Raw genomic sequence first — 24,838 nt, forward strand, 5'->3', positions numbered from 1 at the left:
ATATGGTTCCTGCAACAGCTCACCTAGTCAATGCTGTGTTTATAAAAAATATCACTGAACTTGATAATGAGTTCAAATCCTCTCAGGGCTGATATTTTGTTTTTCATGACATTTACCATTATAGTACAAGTATGGTGATTAAAAAAAAATGTGATGATATCTGGAGTTGTGTAGGTCAGTACAGCATGTTACTTTACTGCATCCTCCCTATCCTGTATGAGTTTCACATTTTTGTCTGTGTTCAGGTTGTTGTTGTTTGTCTTTCGGCTTTTCCTGGTTAGGGGTCGCTAATGATTGGCAGTTGGTTTTTATGTTGTTGAGTTGCCAGCCCGATGCCCAACCTTCAATGAAGGCACGCCCATTCAATGCATTCAGATAAATATCTGGGTATGTGTCATACTCCATTCTGTGTTTACTGCCTACCGACCTCGGCACCAACACTGAAGCTTCTTTCAGTTCCAGGGCTCGGACTCCTTCCTTACCCATAATTCTCTGTACTCTACCATAATACCTCACCACTGACGACTTCAGAAGTGTTTTCAAGGGCTCCTATTTCGCAGTTTAAATCCTGTTTTGGGATTCAAGCTATAACTCATTCCCTACCGAGAGTTTCTTGAAATTCTCCATTTTTCTAGTTAAAGTGTATTTTTTTTCATATTTTCATGTTTGTATTAGTATAGAGTTAGGTAGCTGTAGTGTTAGACCTTTATATAGCATTTATAGCATATCAGATAGGTAGCTGTTTTTCAAATTGTATTAGATATTTAGATAGTATATAAGCTATTACTCATTGCTACTGTTTAGAGATTTAAATACATAAATATATAGATTTAGATCTATATATTCTGTGGTGCAGTAGTACTACTTTGCTCTTTGTGAATCAGGGTGCTGTAACTTTACCATGTCTGATTCCCAGAGGTTTAAGAAGTGTGCTCAATGTGGGTACAAGTTGTCTCTCCAAGACCCCATTTGCTCTGTGAGTATTGTTTGGGCTCTGCCCACCTGGATTCAGGTTGCCAGTCCTGTGCATCTTTTAGTGCCAGGGTTCTTCGGACATTGAGAGAAAAACTTATTGTAAAGGGTTTACTCCCCCCACAGATAGTGCTTCAACATCTACATGTTCGTCCTCTAGGTTTGCTTCTTCATCAAAGAGAGTGGATAAGTCTAAGCCTAAGAAAAAAACTCAAGAACTAAGATAAGGAAAAGGAGAAAGATAATCCTGTGAGGACTGAAAAATCTAGTTCGGATTCCTCCAGGAAACGGTTTCTGGATCCAGCGGTACCAGTCTGATTGGAAATTTTCTCAGAGGTCAGAACCAACAGCTCCTCAGTTCTGCCCCTCTTCTCGTCAGCCCAAGTTCTTGAGACAGCTGGTGAGCCCAAGGCTCCAGTCTCCAATTCTCCAGGAAAGGAGATGGAGATTATCTATACCACTCTCAGTGACATCTTCCTCCTGATCGTCACAACGTCTTACTGAACAGGATATCGACAGGATGATGAAGAATTTTCTCAAGACTCAGATTCAGCTTGGGGTTCACTTGGTACTGTCCAGTGGGAACATATTGAGAATTGGCCAAACATACCCTCCAATTTTTTCCTCTGTAACCAGTTGCACTAGTCCCAACCTGCACCAAGGCACCTTCATTAGGGTCACCACTTGTAGTTACTTCAACCTTGACAACATCTCCTTCTCTTTAGACTCTGAAGCAGGCAGATCAGGGAGAGACTCAGAGTTGAACTGCAGGTGCTGGGGTTTGAAGGGAGGGATCAACACCAAGGCTTTTGGAAGTGTCCCTACTTCTCTAGGCTTTAGCCCACAACAGCTCAGACAGATCAGCTTCAGGGTTGAGGCTTATTGATGCAGACAGATCTCCTTTGTCCCTGGACAGGGTAGGTCATCAGAGCTGAATGCATCCTTGGCCTTCCAGGCTTTTCACAGGGTCATAGCTACACCTACGGAGAAGGCCCTTCCAGCCAGTTCAGCTCCATCCAAACCCCAACAGGATTCTGGTTCTTCCTCTTATCATCCTGCTGTGCATGGACAGTCAGAACCACAAGATTTTGAGATTGCATGGTATGTTAGCTTCTAGTCTGATTCTGAGCCTTCTGATCTCCCACTAGAAATGGTCAGTACGAAAATGCATGCAAGTGGAATCACATAGACTCATTTCCAGAGTCCTTCACTGAAGATACTGATTTGGATGAAGGTGAAGGGTCTCCCTGCACCCCCTTCTAAGACTCGTTGGGAGAGGGGTCCACCCAAGACCCCTCAACTGATGAGTCAGTGTTCTTGGAAGCTTTTGGTTCTGGCCCAGCATCATGCTCTATACCACCCACTGATCTACTCATCGATCCTGTGGCTCAACAGACATGGAAGGACCATGATGTAGTAGAGCCCATCCCTAAGAAAGCAGACAGAATTTTGGCAACTCCAAAAGACAGAAAAGATTGCAGCAAAGGTCCTCCAGCAGATGCTATGGTGGTAGCAGAAACCATGAAAAACTAATTGTCCGAAGAAAGTTCCTCTGTTCATTCCCCTAACAGGGAGTCTAGGGCAGTGGACAGGTTCAGGAAAAGGACTTATGCCTCAGCAACTTTTACTCTTGCATCACTGAATTATTTGTCTCATGTTACTAGTTTGCAGAGGGATTTCAATAAGGAACTCTCCAAGTCTCTCTTGGGTATATTCCCTGTGGATGTTCAGAAGATGGTGGACTCCCAGCTATCTACTCTACAGTCAACATCCAACATAACCATATGACTGCTTTCCAGCTAAGTTGATGGCGCAGCTGGGGCAGCAAGCACCACCATTACTGTGCAAAGGCACTCCTGGATGTGATTTTGTGACTTTGTGGAATGTTTTAAAAATAGAAGTTATGTTCTTACCATAACGTTCCATGTTAGTTGTCTTCTTCTCGCCTTCTTCTTGCTGGATGGGTTCGGAGCCGACTCGGCCACTCTAAAAGCTCGAGAGTTGGTTCCACCGGCTCGAGGCTCCCCCTATATCCCACAATGCTAGGCGTGAGTTACCTCAGATCTCGTTTGTAAGCTAGGCACTGCCTATAATAGTAGTAAAATAACTAGTAACAAAGTCCACCTCTATAAACAAGGGAGAAGAGAAGGGTGACCTACATCCTGATCCAGGAAATATGCACAGCAGAGCATATACCTAAAGTAAAGAGGTGGTAGAAAGAGAGGTCACAATCAAAACTCCTCTAGGTCTGTCCAGGCCAGGGGGAAGGAGGGTGGGACGCAAGAAGAAGGCGAGAAGAAGACAACTAACATGGAACGTTATGGTAAGAACATCTTCATTCTTGCTGGATGGGACCGCGTCCCTAGCACCTTGTCCCGGGTGGCCTAACGGAACAGACTCTTGAGAACAGTGGAACCAAAGTTAGCTCTATGTCTAGAGGCTAAATCCAACTTATAATGAGAAATGAAAGTGTGAGGAGTAGCCCAAGTAGCCGCTGCACAAATGGTGTCAATAGGCAGTCTATCTTGGAAGGCTATAGAAGTAGCCAAGGCTCTGGTAGAATGGGCTTTAGGTTTGCTAGGCAGCTTTTGGTGTCTAATTTCATAAACAAGGGAAATCAGAGATGTTAGCCATCTGGATAATGATACCTTTGAAACTGAAAGTCCCTTTCTGCCTTCTGCATAAGAGATGAACAGCTGGTCAGATTTTCTGAATTGTTTTGTTCTATCCAAATAGTACCTTAACTGACGATGAACATCTAGCCAATGCAATCTTTGTTCAGATCTGTTAGAATATTCTGGAAAAAACACCGGGAGGTCAATGCTTTGATTTAGGTTAGCAGTGGAGGCTATTTTAGGTAAAAAGGACGGGTTGGTTCGTAAGGATACTCTGTCCTTATGGAACAACAGATAAGGAGGTCGACAGCTGAGTGCATGAAGTTCTGAAACTCTTCTAGCTGAAGTAATAGCTACTAGAAAGAGAGTCTTCCATGATAGTAATTTTAAAGAACAGGAGGATGCAGGTTCGAAAGGAGAGAATTAAAGAACTGAGAACTAAATTTAGATCCCAAGGAGGAGGAGGATTTCTTACGGAGGTCTGAGTAGAAAAACTCCCTTCAAAAGGCTTTGCAAAGCTTGTGGGACATGATGGCAGAATCTGAAATGCCCACATGAAAGTTAGAAATAGCTGCCAATTGAACTTTAAGAGTAGAAGGAGATGAACCTGCATGGAAGAGTTCAGCTAGAAAATCAAGGACCATTTGGATGGAAGCAGTGAAAGGATCTATGTCCCTTCCTTGAGCCCAATAGGAAACGTTTCCACTTACTCAAATAAATCTTCGAGTGGAAGATTTATGGGAAGCTATCAAAATATCTCGAACAGAGTGAGATATTTGAGGAAGCCTGGCTAAAGTTGGAATTGGAGGAACCAAGCAGTGAGGTTCAGAGAGGGAAGGGAGCGATGAAACTGACCCGACTGATGGATCAAAAGATCTGGAACTAGGTCCAGATGCCAAGGTCGCTCCAACAGAAACTGATGTAGAAAGGGGAACCAAACCTGTCGAGGCCAGTACGGAGCAATGAGGATCAATGAAGCCTTCTGAGTGATAGCTTTCTGTATTACTTGAGAGATTAGTGGGAAGGGGGGAAATGCATACAGAAGTCCCCGGGGCCAAACTTGGACTAGAGCGTCTCTGCTGGGTTGGCCTGGTAACGGGAAAAGGGTGAAAAAAATCTCTGCACTTGCTGTTTTGGGGAGTAGCAAAAAGGTCGCAGCAAGGCTGGCCCCACTTGAGAAAAATTTCTCTCACAACAGAGTCTTTCAGAGACCACTCGTGAGGCATGAGGATAGCTCTGCTCAACTTGTCCGCGATTTGATTGGACTTCCCGGGGATGTGCGTTGCTATCAGAAAACGCTGAGAAGAAATCGCCCATTGCCACAGTCTGAGTGCTTCTCGACACAGGGGTAGGACCTGGTTCCGCCTTGTTTGTTGATATACCACACTACGGACATATTGTCCGTCTGGATTGCTATCGTTCCCAAGGGAAGAGAGTCTTGAAGGGCTTGCAACGCTAAAAGCACTGCTCTCATCTCTAGAACATTTATGTGCAAGTGGCATTCGTCTGGTTGCCATGTGCCCTGGACAGTTCTGCCCTGATAATGCCCCCCCCACCCGATCAGGGAGGCGTCCGTTGTCAGAGTAGCAACCGGAAGGGAAGGAACAAAGGGTCTTCCCAATAAGAGCTGAGGGGAAGACATCCACCACAGAAGATGATTTCTGCATGTTTGCGTGATTATAATGGTGTGAGACATTGGAAGTTGCTGGTACGACCATTGCGTGAAGAGCATCCATTGAAGGATTCTCATGTGGAATCTGGCTAATGGAAGCAGAGGTATGGCAGCCGCCATAATCCCCAACACTTTCAGAACTAACCTGGCTTTGATTCTGTTGCTGCTGAAGAGGAGCGAGACCATTTTGTGTATGTCTGTTATTCTCTGATCTGTTAGTCTCGCAGACATGTTGATTGTGTCTAGATTTGCGCCTATGAAGGTAATAGTACGACAAGGCGACAAAACAGACTTTTCAAAATTTATTGAAATGCCTAAATTTCGACAAGTGCGAAAGGTGTAGTCCCTGGCCATTAGAAGAAGATGCTTGGTGGGGGCTGTAAGGAGCCAGTCGTCCAAATATGGAAACACCTGGAATCCTTGTCGTCTCAGGTGAGAAGCTACCACTGCCATGCATTTGGTAAACACCCGGGGGGCAGTGGTGAGACCAAACAGCAGGGCCCTGAATTGAAAATGACTGGGTCCCAGCCTGAAGCGGAGGAATCTTCTGGAGCGTCTTTTCATTTTTATGTGATAGTACGCATCCTGAAGATCTATAGAGCACATCCAGCTTCCCTTTCCCAAAAGGGGAAGGATGGACTGCAGCGTGACCATCCGAAATCTTGTTTTCTTGACTGACTTGTTCAAGATACTGAGATCCAAAATTGGTCTCCAGTCCCCTGTTTTCTTTGGAACTAAAAAGAACCTGGAGTAGATTCCGGATCCTTGCTGGTCTGCTGGAACTGGCTGAATTGCTCTTTTTGCAAGCAGCTTTGAAATTTCCAAAGCTGCAAGATCCCTTTGAGCGGGTGGAACATCTGGAAGGGATTTTTTTGATTGGTTTGGAATACGAAAGAAGGGAATGGAATAGCCCTCGGAAATGATGGACTGTACCCATTTGTCTTGAGTCAGGGATAGCCAGGCTTTTGGGTACAGTGACAATCTTCCCCCGACTGCCTCCGAAGGTAGGCAGTCGGGCAACACCTCAGGGATGCTGAAAGGGCTATCAGAGAAGACTTCCCGATTGCCCTGGTTCTGCGGACCCCCCCTGCCTCTAGGGCGACGTCTACCATTGTTGTTCCCCCCTCTGCCTCTGGCGGGGAACCAACTTTGTGCGTCAGGCGAAGTCCCTTGAGATTGTTTACGGAACCACATTTTCCCACTTTTCTGGCCTTTGGGGTAAGGCCTAGAAGGAGTAGAAAACGGACTCCGGCGGCAGAAAGAGTCTTGCCATCTGTCTCGCACCTAGTCAAGGTTTCTTTCACTTGAGGACCAAAAGAGATGATCCATCAAACGGGAATTAGTGAAAGACGCGTTTTAAAGGGGTCCGCAAAGTTGCATAACCGCATCCAGGTGTGCCTGCGTAAGGCCACACCTGTCCCTGCGGCCCTGCTCGCTCCATCAGCCGCATAAGAAAGGAGGCGATGGAGGAGTTAGCTATGGAGTTCAGGGTAGCCAGCTGAGTGTTCATCTTGTCCTGAAAACCCGCAGCTGTAGGATCCTTCAACATATCACTCGCTTCCTTGATCAAGTCCCTTTGAAGACGAGTAAAATGGCATAGGTAGTTCAGAGAATGCATTGCAAAGGTCGCTGACGAGAACATCCGCTTCCCGTACCTGTCCATAGACCTGGATTCCTTGTTAGGTGGATGGACAGGCACCGAAGGATCATCTAGTTCCTTCTTGGTGGCAGCAGCTACCACCATAGCATCCACAGAAACACCTTTTGTGAGAAATTGCTTGTCAGTTGGTGCTGTTATAAATTTGGAGGGTCTCCTGGGGGTAGGGTCCACTGAATCAGTAGCCGTCCAGGCCTTCTTTGCAACCACCTGCATGAGGGGATCAAAGGGGGACACCCAGGAGGTGGAAGGGCGAGAGCCAAACGCCTCAAGATACACAGATTCATCCTCCGAAGGGTTAAGGGCTGGCCAATTTCCCCTCTGTTTCAGGATCTCTAGAATGTCTGCGAAAGAGACATCTTCAGAAGGGGAACGTGGGGAACCCTCGGAATCCTCTAAGTCTGTGTCAGAGGTGACAGACTCAGGTGAGTCTAAGTGCTTCCTCTTACACTTTCTCTTCCTAGGGGGCTCCCCTGCCAATTCAGGAGAGGCCTCGGAAGAGGATGAGATCCCCACAGGGGATTCTTGAGGAGCTTGCTCTCTGCGGTCTGGGATGAGGGAGTGAGTCGACATAACCAAAGGCACCGAAGTGGGAGGGGCGGACGGAGCCGACTGTGGAGTCGAACAAGGTTTCAACACACTCCGCATGACCTCGAATGCACCCCTGTCAGGCAGAGCCAGAGGTCCCCGCTCCGAGAAGCTGAGAACCTCCCTCGGCACCGACAGAGATGGCTCCGAGGCCGATGTCAGAGCCGAACTCACCAGCGCCGAAGCACCGAGAGGGAGAGGGGGGTCGGACAAGGGTCCGATGCCACTCACCCCCTCGGAGCCGACGAGGGAAGCCCGGCGCCGAGATTCTTCAAAGGAAGAAATCAGAGCCGACGACGGAGCCGAAGACAAATGTATCGGCTCCGGCGCTACCACAGTCTCGGTTCCGAGACGCCCCGGCTCCGAGCTCAAAGGAGTCGGAGGAGGAATATTAATTGGAACAAGCTGAGGCATCGACTGATGAGTCGGACTCTGGAGCATTTGGGCCAGTGCCTCGGACTTCAAAAGTCTACTCACTACCCTCTGGAGGTCGTGATCTGAGAGCCTCGATGACCTGGAGGAGTGAGATCTATGGCTCCGTTCAGACAGCAGGGGAGACGCTGGAGCCGAATGAACGGAGCCAAGGGACGGTGACCTCGATCTCTTTCTAGATGTCGGCTCTGATGGTATGATCGGAGCCGACCCATGACTCTCTAATGCCTCGGCTCCGGCCCGAGCCGAGGAAACCACTGAAACAGCAGTCAAAGACTCATCGGCTCCAGCCGGAGCCGATGAAGCAGTAGGCTTCAAAGCCTTAGGCCTCGACTCTGAAGCTGGAGCCGAGGTCTTAGAAGCCTTAGAAGGTTTCCCAGAAGACACAGGAAGGGAACCTTCAGGCTTAATTAAACCCCTCAAAATGAGTTTATTTTTTCTCTCCTGCAGGACTCTAGGGCTGAAGCCATGGCATACAACACAAAAGTCCTGCAGGTGTAAAGGTCCCAGGCAGTACACACAAGAAGTGTGACCGTCTGTCAGAGACATTTTCTGACAGCACGAGTCACACTTCTTGAAGCCTGAGACCTTTGTATCCTTGGACATACTCAAGGAACCTGAAGTGTAATCACACACAAAAACACACACACACACAGATTACACTGATAGGATTAAAAGGGAATTATTTAAAACTAAAGGTAAGTTAATAAAAGTCCCTAAGTAAACACACACACACCCTAAGGAAAGGGAGGAAGGGCCCGAAGGCCTTAGGGAAGAACTATATGTTCTTTATAAAAGGAGGGGGCTGGAAACTAAAGGTAGTAAGGGATAAGTAAGTCCACTACACTAAGTGGGGAAGAAAATTACACTAAACTAGTCTAAGTTAAAGAATTTAAACTAGTCTAACTTTCACTAACCTGGAGCCGGTAGAAAACACACCTCGATCGCTGTAGCGGCAAACGAGATCTGAGGTAACTCACGCCTAGCATTGTGGGATATAGGGGGAGCCTCGAGCCAGTGGAACCAACTCTCGAGCTTTTAGAGTGGCCGAGTCGGAGCCGAGGATCGGCTCCGAACCCATCCAGCAAGAATGAAGGCGAGATAGACAACTTAACATCATCCTTTTTAAATGCTCCTTACAATGGGTCCACACTTTTCGGACCCAAAGTTAAAGGCACACTTACCAGAAGCCAACAGGATACCAAGATTCTCTCTGCAGTGGGAATCTGATTTTCCACTTCACAAAGATTCTTCTCTGCGAATCAAAGGATGGGGAAAATAATGTCATTCCAAAAATCACTGAGTTCTTTCCATAAATCTCCCAGTGATAGCTTTCCTTGTGGCAGAGGTGGAGGTAATTCAAATGGATGTTACCCTAAAGGGAGAGGCAGAACACACACCACACAACCAGAGCTTCTGCAGTCCCTTTTCAGAGAAGTCCTATCAGCATCCCTTAAAAGTTTTTTGGTGGCTCGTTATTTATAATTTACTGGTGATTCACGGATCTTGGTGGGATGGCAAAGTGCAGATGCTTGTTTTGGATACTCATTTATTTTGTTTATTTTATTTTACGTTTGGTTACCGGGAAAGTCCGACTGGACATAGGTCATTTTTCAGCGGAGGCCCAGGAAGAAAATCTCCACAAATAACATTTACATAAACAATAAACAATAATAGTTTACAATTTAGTTCACACAGTCAATTACAAATGATTATTAGCAGTATTTCACATATAACAAAAAGTATTTCTGCATTTCTGCCATGTTTTGGTATACCTGAACAGTTGTCCGACTGCTGCACTCTGGTGGCAGTTAGGGGGGTGCTTGTCTTTGCACTGAAAAGTCTGGCAAAATGTAAGTATAGATTTTTGGATGCTAAAGATAATTTCAAGAGGCTATTCAATTCTCCTTTCTTTTCCTCTTCAGGAAAAGAGGAATGTCCCTAGTGTTCCACCAAGTCAGTGGGAACCAGCAGCAGTACAAGTTTCAAAACTTCTTAAAAAATACAGTTCCCCCCAAGACCAGTTAGAATCTGAAGACTACTTTTTAGTGCCAAAAAAGATAGGGGACCTCTGACCCATTCTGAATCTCAGTCATCTGAATCAATTTGTAAAACAGACAACATTGTGGATGGTTATAATTCAGTCTATACTACCTCTACTGAGGAAGGATAACTGGATGTGCTCAATAGATCACCAGGATGCTTACTATCACATGAAGCTAGAAAGGCACTCCATGAGATTCCTGCATTTCCAGCGGGGAGCCAATCACTATCAGTTCACAGCCCTGCCTTTTGGTCTCACCACAGCCCCAGGGTGTTCACCAGGATAATGACAGTGTTGACAGTGCACTTGAAGCTGCAAGAGATCCAAGTTTTCTACTACCTTGATGATTAGCTCCTAACTGCTACCTCCAAGCATCTGCTGCTACACCACCTGGATTTTGTGCTCCATTTGTTACTGAGCTTAGGAATAACAGTAAATGTTCCCAAGTGTCATCTGACACCAACCCAATGAATGGAATTTACAGGATGCCAGATTCATAACAACCTGCAGTTTGCCAGCCTTCTCCTTTCCAAAGTTTTATCCTTACATCTAGCAGCCATGCTAGTGCTATATCATCCCTTACCTCCAGAGAAGTTGATCTTTTGCCTCTTAGGTCTAATGGCATCCACAATTCTGATGTTCTCACTAATCAGATAGCACATGAGAGTGCTCCAATGGCCCCTAACAGTACAATGGTCCAGAAAATCTACCCATTATATGCAAAGATTCAGTTTACTCAAATCTGATGACATCACATTGCCTGTTGGATTACGTCCTCTTCAGTGACCTAGGGTTGCCCATTCCACATGGGCTCTCCAGTAGTGGTAGTAACCATGGACACCTCCCTTCTAAGGTGGGGGGGGGGGCATTTTGATGGGAGGATTGTCCAAATTGCATGGTCACCAAAAGAGGCCAATTATCATATCAGTATCTAGGAGATGAGGACGTCTGTCCCACTGTTGCAAGCATTCCATGATCTCCTCCCCAAGGGTGTGATTTCCATATAGACAGATAATATGATGGTGCTATGGTACATCAACAAATATGGGGAGCCTATTCTTATCCGATGTGTCGACAGGCCATGACAGTTTGGCAATGGGCAATGTCCTCACACTGATTTCTAATAGCAGTGCACATCCCAGGATCATCCATAGTTTTAGTGGATGGATAGAGTGGTCCCTCAATACAACAGTGATAACTTTGATTTTCCATTGCTGGGGCCAACCTTGCTGCAACCTCTTAGCCTCATACCTCAACAATAATTGCAGCAGTTACATTGCCCTAATCCCTCCACAGTGTCAATCACCAAGGGATGCTGTGGTCAACAATTGGCTCCCAGATCTCCTGTATGATTTTCCTTCCTTACCTCTAATGAACAAGTTCATACAGAAAGTGATAAACGTGCAAAAGCAATGTTTAAAGCAGGAAAACTACAGCACCAGGAAAACATCACTTTGGGACAAGAATGCAATATAAAAGAACTTGTGCAATAGGGATTGTATAAATATTTGGGAACTGATGAAAGATCAACAATAAAATATGAACAAATGCAAATAAAACTTAGTAAGGAATACTTTAGAAGACTTAAATTAATCCTGAAAACAGCATTGACATCTAGGAACAAAATCCAAGCCGTAAACCAATTTGCTCTTCCTGTCCTAACTTACAGTTTTGGAGTGATTGACTGGCCCCAAAATGTGTTGGATAGATTAGATAGGAAAACAAGAAGGATGCTTCATGCTCACCAAATGATTTATAAAAATCAGTGCATACCAAGATTATATATTCCCCCTTCTGAAGGAGGGATGGGCCTCCTTGAAATTGATTACATATATAGATCTGCAGTCATGGGACTCCACACATATCTGCTGACCTCACAAGACCCAAACATAGTGAAAGTTTGAAACATGAGGAGACTAAACCTAAGATGACTTCTCTGCTTAATCTAGCAGAATAATATCAGAATCAAGCAGGAATGGAAATCAAACCAGAAGTAGATAAAAATCAGGCAGCAACTGAATGTGCCAAAAAACAAAAGAAAGAATATAAGGTGAAGGACCAGATGAGAAGGCAAGAAATGTGGAAAAGTATAGAAAACTTTTGGAACAACTTCATGCTGATCAGGAACGGATGCAGGAATGGTTAAGGAGAGGCGAATTCAAATCAAGAGATGAAAGGTTAATATTGGCGGCCCAAGACAGTGGGCTGCATACACGTTGTTTATTTACAAAGTCCATTGAACATCTGGGAGAAACAGACAAATGTAGGATTTGTAAAACCGAACTGAAAGCAGTCGCACAACTCATTGCTGGCTGTGACATACCAATGGCAGAAGGACTGTACACTGAAAGGCATAATAATACGGCAAGATTTTTGCACTGGGGATTGTGCAAACATTAAGGTATTGAAGTAGCTGAAACACACTGGAAACATAAGCCACAAAGCATCATAGAAAATGATGAAGTTTATATCATATGGGATCACCCATTACCAACAGTTCAGAAAACAGATGCTAGAAAAACGGATATAGTGGCCAAGGAAAAGAAGACAAAAGTAGCACTGATCATTGAAATCACCACACCCGACTACAGTGTTTTGCGTAAAGACAGACACAAAGTCATAAAATATCAGGATCTGCAGGCAAAAATGAGAGCAATGTGGAAAAAAGATACCCAGACAGTTCCAATAGTAATAAGAGCAATGTGGTCTTATAAAAAATAATCTACAATCATATTTAGATATGTTACCAATACATGTAACCCCATACAAACTACAGAAGGAGTCATTTCTGGGCACATTGTGGGTATTGCGAAGAGCACTTTTGGCTGACATCAAAGATTGATACAATACTAATTTCATGAACTTTAATTGTACTTTGCTTTGACTTAGGAATGGGATCCATTCCCGTCATATTAGAAACCAAAAAGACTTGGAGAAATTAAAAAAGTCAGACACTGCAAAGCCAGGGTGATCCTAATTGCCCATTCTGGCCCCAATAAACATGCTCCCCCTTTCTGTGGCATCTATAACATCCCTCTTGGATGTTGGCTCATTATCCACATCTCCTTACTCATTTGTCAGGATTGCCTCCTCTGGACTAGAAGTTCTTGAAATTAACCACATGCTTTCTCCAGTTTTGACCATAGCCATTGATGCCAGGCTCCCCACTACAGTTTTCAGGATCACATCTTCTTTATAGAAACCAGCCACAAAAAAGTTATACATATTAAATGGAAAAGGATTCTCTATTTGGGCAGTCTCCAGAGGACTGGACCCTTTCTCTGCATCCGTTTCTTCCATATTAGAATTTTTTATCTGAACTTTTTGACAAAGGCTATAGTTATTCCACCACCAAATTTCAAATGGCAGCCATGTCGAACTTACACATTGGCCATAATGATTCTTCTGCTGCTTCCCTACAGACTTCTAAAGCCTTTTTGAGAGTGACTTCTTTTATGACCTTCCATCAGGGACCCAGTTCCCTCATGGGATATTATCAGTATGCTTCAGGCTCTAACACAACCCCCCTTTAAGTCAGCATCCACAGTAGATCTAAAAGTCTTGATCTGGAAAAAAGTTATGTACTCACCATAACATTCCATCTGTGTTGTCCACTTTCATTCTTCCTCAAAATGTGGGGTTGGAGCCGACCCTTGGATCTGACTTGGCCACTTTTTACAGCTCATGGTCTACTACAAACTCTCAAGCTTCTCTCTTACCCATAACGCTATACCTTCCATACCTCAGATCTTATTTGCTGCTCTTTATTTGTAAACAACCATGTGTAAATAAGAAACCACTATCTGGAGCTCATAAAGAGGAACATTGGCTCCCCTGGTTTCCTCTTGACCTTCCAGAAGTCAAAAAACAAAAAAGGTAGGGGGTGGGGGAGGGGAGTTGAGGAAGAATGAAAATGGACAACACAGATGGAACATTATGGTGAGTACATATTTTCTTTATTAGATGTCAATTTGTATTTATTTCTCAACATGTGGGACAGAGTCCTCAGCTACCTGAACTCCGAGTTGACTCTAAGAAAGGATATTCCTGAGTACTGTTGAGCTGAAGGCTGCTCTTCCCTTAGAGACCTGATCAACTTTGCAATGAGTAATAAAAGTATGAGGATTAGCCCAAGTGGCTGCAGCAGAAATATCATCATGGAAAATCTGGACAGAAATACTGAAGAGATTGCCATTGATCTGCTTGCATGAGATCTCAAAGGTTTTGGTACAGACAAACCCAACTTACTGTAGACTAAATAAATGCAATCAGTTAACCACTTGGCTAATGTTATTTTGGTAGCAGGCTTATCTAATCTCAAATCTGAAAGAGAGATAAATAACTGATCTGATTTTCTGAATTTATAAGTTCCATGGAGATGGAAATGGAATTGTCTATGAATGTCCAATAAATGGAAAATATATTCCCCTTTATTGGAGAAACTGGAGAAGAAAACAGGAAGGTTAATGGATTGATTGATTTGTAGAGACACTCCATCTTTATAGAAAACCAAATAAGGGGGTTTGGAAGGTAAGGCTTGCAGTTCCGAAATTCTTCTAGCTGATATAATAGCTACCAACGATATTGTTTTCCAGGTTAAAAACTTTATTTCATATTTAGCAGTTGGCTCAAAACGTGATTGAGTTAAGGCTTTATTAGACTAGGTTCAAATCCCAATGTGGAGTAGGACCTTAAAAGGGCGGTTTCAGTAAAAGGGTTCCTTCAATAAAATCCTTATATAGTTGTGATGAATTTAAGGAATAATTGTCATCTCCAACATGAAAATATGAAATAGCAGCCAACTGTACTTCAACTGTTAAAGAACTATTCCCTTCATTAAAAACATTTCTGCTGAGTCTAAATAATAAACCTTTTCCAATAGTTTTGTAAATTTTTCTAATGGAAGGTTTATGGGAAGACAATAGTATATGATGTACAGGGGAAGACAGCCTGGACTGCCTAGCTATCAATGGAACTGGAGAAAACATGTTGTCAACTTTAGGCCCAAAATGTCCGGATGAATCATGTCTTTTGAATGTGACAGAAGATCTGGAATTGGATCCAAGATCCACAAGGGATGAATCACGTGAGGTCAGAGGAAGGGGAACCAAATCTGATGAGGCCAATAAGGGCAATGAGGATTACTGTGCTCTTCAACTGAGATGCTTTCTGAGGAAAGTTGGGGACATAAAGGTGACCAGGGGGGCCAATCATGGAGAAGAGTATCACAATGTTCTCAGTGCCTTCCCCAGTGGGAGCATCAGGGCAAAAAATCTGCTGCACTTGTTGTTGAGGGTAGATACAAAGGAATCGCACCATGGACAGTCCCAATGATGGAATATCTTCTCTGCAATTTCCTTGTTGAGAGATCACTCATGGGGCAATAGCATGGATCTGCTCAACTTGTCTGATATGACATTGAATTTCCCCAGAAAGTTCAATGCCATCAGAAATTGATTGGATGAAATCTCCCATTGAGACACTCTCATAGCTTCTCAACATTAGGAGTAACATCTGGCTCCTCTCTGTTTGTTGATGCACCAGACTACTCCCATATTGTCTGTCTGAATCGCAATAGTCCCTGAAGTGAGGGAGAGTCTTGAAAGGCCTGCAACGCCAGGAGGACTGCTCTCATTTCTAGGACCTTGATATGTGTGTTGACCTCTTCTGGGGACCAAGTGTTGTGGACTGTCTTTCCCAAGAAATACCCCACCCCACCCAAACTGAGATCCATCCATGGTAACTATGGCTTTGGGCTGGGGAAGTATGAATGGACTGCCCTGTGAAATTTGATCGCAAAAAATCCACCACCTGAAATATCTATTGCATGCCTGAGTTATTTTAATCTGGGTGCAGAAGGGTTGGTGCAGGATGGATCACTGAGTTGCCAAGGTCCATTGAACAATTATAATATCATATCTTGCCAATGGTGCCAGAATTATGGCAGTGGACATTGAACCTAACACCTGTAGAATCAATTGGGCTGACAGTGATGAGTTTTGAATTATCTTCCTGACTTGAAATTGTATAGTTTGTACTCCTGGCAGGGGAGGGGAGGCTGTTATTGATACAGTGTCAAACAAGGCTCCTGTGAATACTAGCACTTGACTTGGTTCTAGATGACATTTGTTGAGATTGATACTAATGACTAGGTGACAGCAAAACTGCAGTACTTAATCTCCTGCTTTGATTAGTAGATGCCTGGTCAGGGTGGTAATGTGCCTGTCGTTCATATAAGGAAACACTTGGAATTTGTGCAGTCTCAAGTGAGCTACTACTGCCATGCAATTGGTGAACACCCTGGTGGCTGTGGAGGGGGTCAAAGGGCAGTACTCTGAATTGGTAATGACTGGCTCCCAGCCAGAAGTGTAGGTATCTCCTGGATCATCTATTCATTTTTATATGATAGTATGCATCATGAAGATCTACTGAGCACTTCCGGTCGTCCTTGTGCAGGAAAGGCAAAATGGACTGAACTGTGACAATCTGGAACTTGGTATGTTGAATTGATTTGTTTTGATTGCCGAGATCCAAAATTAGTCTCCAGTCCCCTGTTTCCTCTGGCACTAAAAAGAATCTTGAGTAAGTTCTGGATTTTTTCTGGCCCATGGGGGCCCTCTTGGAATGCTCTGTTTTGTAGCAGCTTCTTTTATTTCCAGTGCTGCTGCTTTCCTCTGGAACATCAGGAATTTTGTTTACTGTTAGGGATGGGGAAGGGAAAAGGGAATTATATAACTTCTGGAAATTATACTCTGCACCCATGTATCTTTTGTAATGTTTAGCCAAGCTTCCTGGTGCAGGGATAGACGACCCCTGATTGCTTCCAGAGATGGACAATTGGGCCTCCTTTCAAGAGAGCTGATAGGGTCTGTAAGAGAAGGAATTTCTGTAACCCTGATTCTGCGGCCCTCCTCTGTCACAAGGCTGGTGTATTCCTTTAGAGTCCCCCACCCACCCCTGGGGGAACTATCTCCACATGGATCATGGAAAGAACCCTGGAACTTTCTGAAGCACATCCTCACCACCTTGTTGATTATTAGAGAAGGTTATTTGAGGGATCGAAAAATGTACGCCCACTGCAGACAGGGTGTTACCATCTTGCTCACACCTGGAGAGTGTGGCCTTCACTTTTGGGCCAAACAACAATCTTCTGTCAAAAGGAGCATCAATGAAGGAAGACTTGAAGGGCTCTGCAAAATCATGCAAGTGCATCCAGGCATGCCTCTTAATGGAAATGCCTGAACTTGCCTCCAGTAAGGTACCTTCAGCTGCATGAGAAAGTAGCCTCATGGATGATATAGCAATGGACTGTACGGTAGCCAACTGCAATGCAACAGATGTTTGGGCCTCAGCAGTTACTGCGCCTGAGAGGGATTTGGAAGTTCTGTAATCAAACTCTCTGTAGTCTGATAAAGTGTGCAAAATAGTTCAGAGACCTAAGAGCGAAAGGCGTTGAGGTGTAAACACGCTTCCCAAACCTGTACACCATGCTAAACTCCCTGTTAGGGGGATAACAGATGAAACAGATGAACTCTGTTCAGAAAAATCTTTGTTCAAGGCCACCGGCATGACCATAGCATTTACTGGTACTCCCTTGCTCCAAAACTCTTTCCCCTTGGGTGGTGCCAGGATCCTATCTGGTCTCTTGGGGATCAGCTCAACAGAAGTAGGTTTCTTCCACGCCCACTTAAAGATCAACTCAATGAGATCATTGGTGGGTGGAGTCACCTAGGAAGCAGATAGGCCAGACCCAAAAGCCTCCAGAAATACTGGTTGCTCTTGAGGAAGGGTTATCAGTAGACCAAACAACTCTTTGCTTAAGGATCTCCAAAATGTCTCCAAAGGAGACATCATCAGATGGTGATGTTGGAGACCCTTCCTCTTCATTCAGTATCATCTGTGATTGACTCCTGAGGGGAGTCTAAGTGCCTCCTCTTGCACTTTCTCTTCCTAGGGATTTCCTCAGTGGGATGCTCCAGGGAAGTATTGGAAGAAATAAGGATACCCTGCTGGGTGGTCTGGAGGCTTTGGGCTGGCTGTCCCTGTGTAGTAGAGTGATGAGGCCCGTGGCACAAAGACATCTGGGAACCAGAAGGGATATCTGAGGAGGGAGGAACTGTCTGAATTCTGGAATAGAAAACTCTCTCTACTACCACAAAGGCAGAATGCCCCAGGGAGAAGAAGGTTGATGGAGCCAAGAAGGGATGCTTCTGGACCATTGTCTTCTGACCCAAAGGCAGTCCACCAGAGGCAGAGGTCAGAATGGAGCTGTCTAATGCTGACACTCCGAGGGGCAAAGAAGGCTCCCAACCACTTTGGAGTTGACTCTAGCACCTTGGAGCTGACAACAGTGCTTCATCTCAGATAGACATCCGGATCCAACAGCTTCGGAGCCGTTACACTCAGAGAATGAATCGGATCCAAAGAAACCACCATCTTTGAATCCAAAACAGACAGTCCCGGAAGGCTCAGATCCAAGAGTTCCAAATCTGAAGGATGGATTGCAGAAGGACCCAGAATCAGTGAAGAAACACTGGTGAAGGCTTCCTCACACAAAGGGGTACAAACCAGGGGAATACTCCTCTGTATCTGTGCTGAGAGAAACTGCCTCATCATTCTATCCGTATCCACCTCTGTAAAACTCCTGAAAGAATGGGAAGAAAAAGCTATAAGAAGGGGGAAGTAAAAGAGAGGGGGGACCAGGTCCAGAAAGGATGCATATTGGGTCCGGCGGAGCTGTTTTGGTTCCAAGAGAACTGTATCCGAAGAAGCAGACCTAATATCCAAAGCAGTCGGATCTGAGGATTTGGTCTTCAGATCCGGCCATTTGGAAACCTTCTTTGCCGGTTCCTTATTACGATCAGAACATGCAGTGGAAGATCCAGAAGGTTCAGCAAGTCGTTTCCTTGACTCTTTCTGGCCTGTCTTGGAAGATTGAGCTCCAGCCAACGATTTGGAAAAAGTAGTTGGTAGAAGTCTATTTAAAATTAATTTGTTTTTTTCTATCCACTAAATCCCTATAATTAAATGACTTGCAAATGTCACATGGAACTTCTAAATAGGCAGGGCCAGACAATATACACAACAGTTGTGAGCATCGGATAAAGGAATCTTGTGCCCACACTGCTTGCATTTTCTAAACCCAGATGTTTTTTCAGCTATACTCACAGAAAAAGCCAATAAGGCAAAGAATAAGCTTTTTTTTCAGTAGGAAAAGAAAAAGGCTAAGGAATACCATAAATGGTACTAAAGATTACCAGAAAATGGTAAAAAGGGACAGACAGGGAAAAAAAAACTACCAGCAGTGGTATTAAGTTACACTAGATAACACGTAGGAATAAGGGAGAATATAAAGTACATTAAAATTATAAAGACAAAAGAATTTAAATTTGACAAAAACTCACTATAATGCTTGAGAGCTGTAGCGACCATGTCCGTATGTGAAGGCGTCAAACACGATTTGAGGTACTGAAGGGGACCATAGCATTATGGGTAGGGAGGAGCTTGAGAGTTTGTAGTAGGCCACAAGCTGTAAAAAGTGTCCGAGTCAGATCCGAGGATCTGATCTAAACCCAAATGTTGAGGAATGAATGAAAACTGACAACATCAGATCAATTTTTCTGGTGGCAGTTACATTAGCCAGGTGGATTTCAGAATTACAGTCACCTTCACGCAAATCTCCCTATCTGGCTCTCTGAGAACTATAGCATCCTTTCGCCCAAAAATAGCATCTGAGGCAAACTTAAATCAGTCAATAAATTTACCAGTACTTTTTCCCAGATACTAAGACTTTTACATTTGTTGGATGCTCATCATCAACTCAGGTTCTATATTCATAGAATGCAAAGATTCAAGAAATCCGATCAGTTGTTTACTAATTTTTCAAAGCCAAAATTATGTAAAGCTTTTGCCAAAGATACCCTTTTAAGATGGTTATCAGACTGCATTTCTTTTGTCTGTAACAAAAAAAATTTAGCTACACAATCTAAGCCTAAAGCTCATTTCAGTAGAGCAATATCTACTCAACAGCCTATTCTAAAAGACTTCCCATTGACGACATTACTGGTGTAGTATCATGGTCCATACCTTTGTGTCTGATGGCTCCACCATCAGCAGGAATGTCCTTTCTTGATACCACCCAGGTATAACAGCTTGAGAATCTGTCCTATGTGTTGAATTGGATGAAAATGGACAACACTGGATACAAAAGTTATGTACTTACCATAATGATTGATCCATGTTGGCTGATTTTCATCTGGTTCAACACCCCTCCCTTCTTCCCCCCTTCCTAAATTGACACATATGACTTCGGGGTCACCGGGTTCTTACTAAACTGTGAACAGTTCCTGATCATTTTGTGTTGGAAGGAGATAAACTTGATCTAAGATATTAAGGTGGAATACAGGGAATTATGGGTAGGGGAGGAGTCAAAACTCTGGAACCAAAAGAAGCAAAAGAGTTGGTGTCGAGATTAGACCAAACAACCCATGTGTTGAAATGGACAAAAATTGACAATATTGGATCTAATAAGCAGCTTGACTAAATTCTCTGCATATACAAAGAATATAATTTTTTTATATTTTTTTCTCATAATCTCATCATCAAGCCATAATGGGCCATTGTGTTGACATGCATTAAAATGTTTGTTAATAAGAAGGTATAATACTAATTCTAACTAGATTATGTATATATTTGCACTCTATGTTACTAATCTTTAGAAAATCATATATGCCACAGAACTGTATAAAAACTTTATAAATGATGTATTTTAATCTTTGAAAATTTGTGTGAAAACTTTTGGATAATGCTGTAAATATAATTTGGTCTTAAATACTTCTTGGATTTGTAAATGGGGCTTTTCTCCCCAAGCCTCCACTGACTCAGTGGACTTTCCCAGTCAACAAATGTCAATAAATAAATAAATAAATAAATAAAATAAATAAAAGCTCTGAAAGCAGAAAGCTTCAAAATTATAATCAAATGAATGATGGCAATGAAGTAGATTTTTGAGGAACAGCACTACAGATAAACAAAAAATATTCATTGATAATAGCATTTCTAGCACAGATTCAACAAAAAAAGCAATTAACAGTTACAGCTGATTCCTGAAGGATATGAAGTACATTTGGGTGTTAGCAATAACAGTTATCTGACACAAAAGATGCCCAAGTATCAGCTGTTGGCCTGACTGGTAGTAAAAGACATGTTTCGTTGGATCTGTGTACCTCTTTTTCAAACTACTAATGTATTTCTAAGACATTTTACATATTTATTTATTTATTTCCACTGAAGTGATAAAATAAGAAAAATGTGCCTTCAAAGATAATTGTTACACACGATAATGTGAAGAATCTCTACAGTACACTAACACAATAATGACATTTGTTCATCAGCAAATCTGAACAGCAAAGAAGTTCCAGAAATCAATACAAAAAAAGTTTGCCCTACCTTCTCAGGTAGAGAAGAGTCTTCTGATGAATCACCGTGATTCTGTGTTCTACTTTCCAAGGGTAGTGACTGAACAGGGCCCTTTTTAAGGTCAGAAAGGATGAATTGACATGTCTGTATCCAAGTAGTACACTCTTCCTAGAATAATTGATAATGTGTTATTTTTTTTAAATGTCGCATACAATCTAGGTATTGAATTTTTTTTTTGCTGACTTCTACGTAGAGTTACATTTTTCCTCTAAACAGAAAAAAAATCAGTTTTCTATATTCTTCACAGACATCATCTTACCATGCCAAACACAAGGACTACTTATATCCATACTTGTTCATATCTTTATTAGCTTATGCTTCTTTATTTTTTAGGTAAGTCACAAAATAAAACATGTCTCTTCACCATCTCTACATGAATTATTAAATGACCCAACCTGCTGGTTCTAGGTTGGGTATTTTTTCTCCACCAATCACAATGTAGTAGGTTTTTCCTCTAAAATCTAGTACACAGGGAAATCTGCACATCCATGGCAATACATGCTATGATGCAGCACACCTATACAAATGCACAATTACCTTGTGTTTGCCATTTCAGCCCATATCAGTAGTAAGCATTTTCACATAATCAAGAAATATCAATGAAAAACTGACAAATTATGCAACAAATAACACAAAAAGGCATGGTTGCCACATTTAGACAGACCTCCAGCAGTTATTGCTGTCAATAGAGACAGTACTCCATGGGTGAGCAGAGATCAGACATTCAGGACCTAGCAAGCATTGTCTTCTTTTTCATCTTTTTCAGCCCCATGTTGGTTGATTATGTGGTCAATCACTAAGATTATGCCATTCATTCCTCTATGCAGCAACATACAGTCATACAGTAATGAGTGGCCTCTCGCACATGCCTCAGCAAGTACTCAGATGCTAGGTGTGCAATGGGCAGTTTGGGAGCATCACTTTCTACTTGGGGTGACATAGCCCCTTTGACAGCCCTACCCCGTTTATATAATCAGATTTCTCTTGTCAAATCTCTGGACTCCACTGGTCATTCTATGATGGGAGACATGCTTCTAAGACTCACTCCCATCCAGTCTCACATGACAGAACCAATTAGACAATGTCTTTTCATTCTTCACCCTCCAAGGCTGGCCTGCTCTAACATCCAGGACACTAATCAAGTCCAGGCTGCTATAACAAAATACTAGTTGGATTTTGTTGTAGATTAGAATAACACTGCAAGACTATATCTGTTACACAGATCAACAGATACTCTAATAACATATTGGTTACATCTGACATAAAGAACAGTCCTTGATGGATCCTATGGTATGCTAAATTGCAGTGGAAGGAGCCAGAGAATCAAGCAAGCAGACAGCTCAGATAGTCGAGCCCTGGACTACTGACTTATCAAATGTAGCCTGACTCCTTGTGTCACAACTGAGGCAATAATGATAGGTGAAAGTGTGCAATGAAGACCAAGTGGCAATGGTACACATGACACAGCAAAGGAACAAGCCAGAGTGACTCGAAAAGTGGCTGTGTAGCATTACTATGCGATGCAAGGTGTCTAGATAAAAAGATGAAGCAGCTACAGTACTGATGCTTCAGGGGAGGTTGGATAATTTCTGGCATTACAGAAATATGGACCAGCAACGACAGTGATTGGAACGTGGAGATGAACATATAAAAGCTGTTTAAAAATTATCCAGAAGGGAAGTATGCAGGCAGAATAGCAATCTGCATAAAGGAGGACATGATATAGGAGGTCACACAGAAAGAGGAATGTGAGTATATGATGAAAGCAAAAAAAAGGTCACATAGGAATCTATTTTAAATGCCCTGGCAGTTAAGGAGGGACTGTACAAGTAGGAAAGCAGAAAGGCAACAAAGGAGGGGCCTGAATGTAGAGATAAGTCAGAAAATAAAGGAGAGTAGTATTGCTGGAATTTATCCTCAAGTCTTGGTGAGTACGTTCGTGAGATGGACCTTGTTTTTCACAAAATCTCGCAAAGATGACACATATATATACTGTATTTTATTTAACTTATGTCATGGACAGAAGTAGGTTAAAATATAAAAAAAGATAGCTGGATGCACAAGACCCAGAATAAAAAAAGTGCCCATAGCTCTCAACTTCTTAGCATAAAAAATCTGGACAAAGCCCCAAAAATAGGGACACATTTTAAATATTTCTCTTATAAACTAAGAAAGTTGCAAGAATAAAAGTTCTTGTGTTACAATGCATTTTCTAAAAGATATAAAGTCTGAAACTCAAATGCCCATCATTATTCAGTGAATTCAGTCCTTGCTGATTTGCACAAAAATCCAGAAAATCCCAAATTTTATGAGGAACAGACCTAAAATATCAGGCAAAAATCTGGACATTCTGTGAAAATCTGGATAGTTGAGAAGTAAGGTGCCCAATCCTGGTAGGCGCACTGGTGCCAGGAATGGAAAAAATGACTGTAAAATTCCTCAATACATAGAAACATTCCTACAATGGGGCTAGGCCAGGCCCAGGGGGAGGATGGCCCCCCTATTGTAGAAGGAAGTAGTAGTTCACAAAAGATCACAAAAACTGATAGGCCAAAAAAATGACAGAGTGGATTACTGAAGATAAGAAATTATGCACTGTTACTATTACGCAAGAAGCCCAGAATTTCCAGACAGAAGATATACAAAAAGATTAAGAGAGAAATTAGAGGAAAGAAAAATACTTCCACAAGAAAAACTGTCAGAAGCTTCAAATAAAAAATTGTGTTCATTAATACAACATATTTGTGAAAAACATTATATAGACCAAGAACCTTGGGCTGTTTGGAAAAACAAGCAACCAAGGAAGTGTGAAAATATAAAAAACAAAATCTATAGACTTTTGAAAGGTATGAAAAGGAAATATGGACATGGGAAAGAAACAGAGATCTGATATGGTGCAATATTTATGCAAAGGAGAAAGCCAAATTAATCAACACAAAAAAGGAAATCCCAAAGATATTCAAAGAGAAATACAGTCAAAGGCATCCAAATATGGAAAATTTCACAATAAAAAAATCAGATCACAAAGAGGCAATGTAGAACACAATATTAGTAAAGCAGAAGTTAAAAAAAGAAGATGAAGTTATTCAAAAATTGCTAAGTAAAGAATTTTGTGTAAAAAGTCTAACACAGGTTATATCACAGCATGATAGAAGAATGAGTCCCCAGATTAAGGAGGAACAGGAGACATCTGAAGAAGAAATACGGACATGGGAAAGAAAAAGAGATTTAATATGGTGCAATAGCTATGCAAAGGAGAATGCAAAATGAATTAATACAGAAAGAACAGGACCAAAGATATCTGAAGAGAAAAACAGGCAAAGGCATCTGGACGTGGAAAATTTTATAACAAGAAAAAAAATAAGAAAACAAAAAAGGAA

The 24,838-nt window shown here is 42.6% G+C and overlaps 1 protein-coding gene across 1 annotated transcript in view; it reads right to left on the reverse strand.

The window, feature by feature from the left end:
- Window positions 1-24,838, reverse strand: part of AXDND1 (axonemal dynein light chain domain containing 1) — a 2,684,234-nt gene that overhangs the window by 345,355 nt on the left and 2,314,041 nt on the right. Inside the window, exon 21 of the mRNA XM_044085955.1 lies at window positions 21,429-21,566. Within this exon, the coding sequence (XP_043941890.1) occupies window positions 21,429-21,566 (138 nt within the window). The remainder of the gene's footprint in view (window positions 1-21,428; window positions 21,567-24,838) is intronic.

Source organism: Protopterus annectens, chromosome 10.part0 (genome assembly GCF_019279795.1).
Source record: "Protopterus annectens isolate FY-2018-M chromosome 10.part0, PAN1.0, whole genome shotgun sequence".
NCBI lineage: Eukaryota > Metazoa > Chordata > Ceratodontiformes > Protopteridae > Protopterus > Protopterus annectens.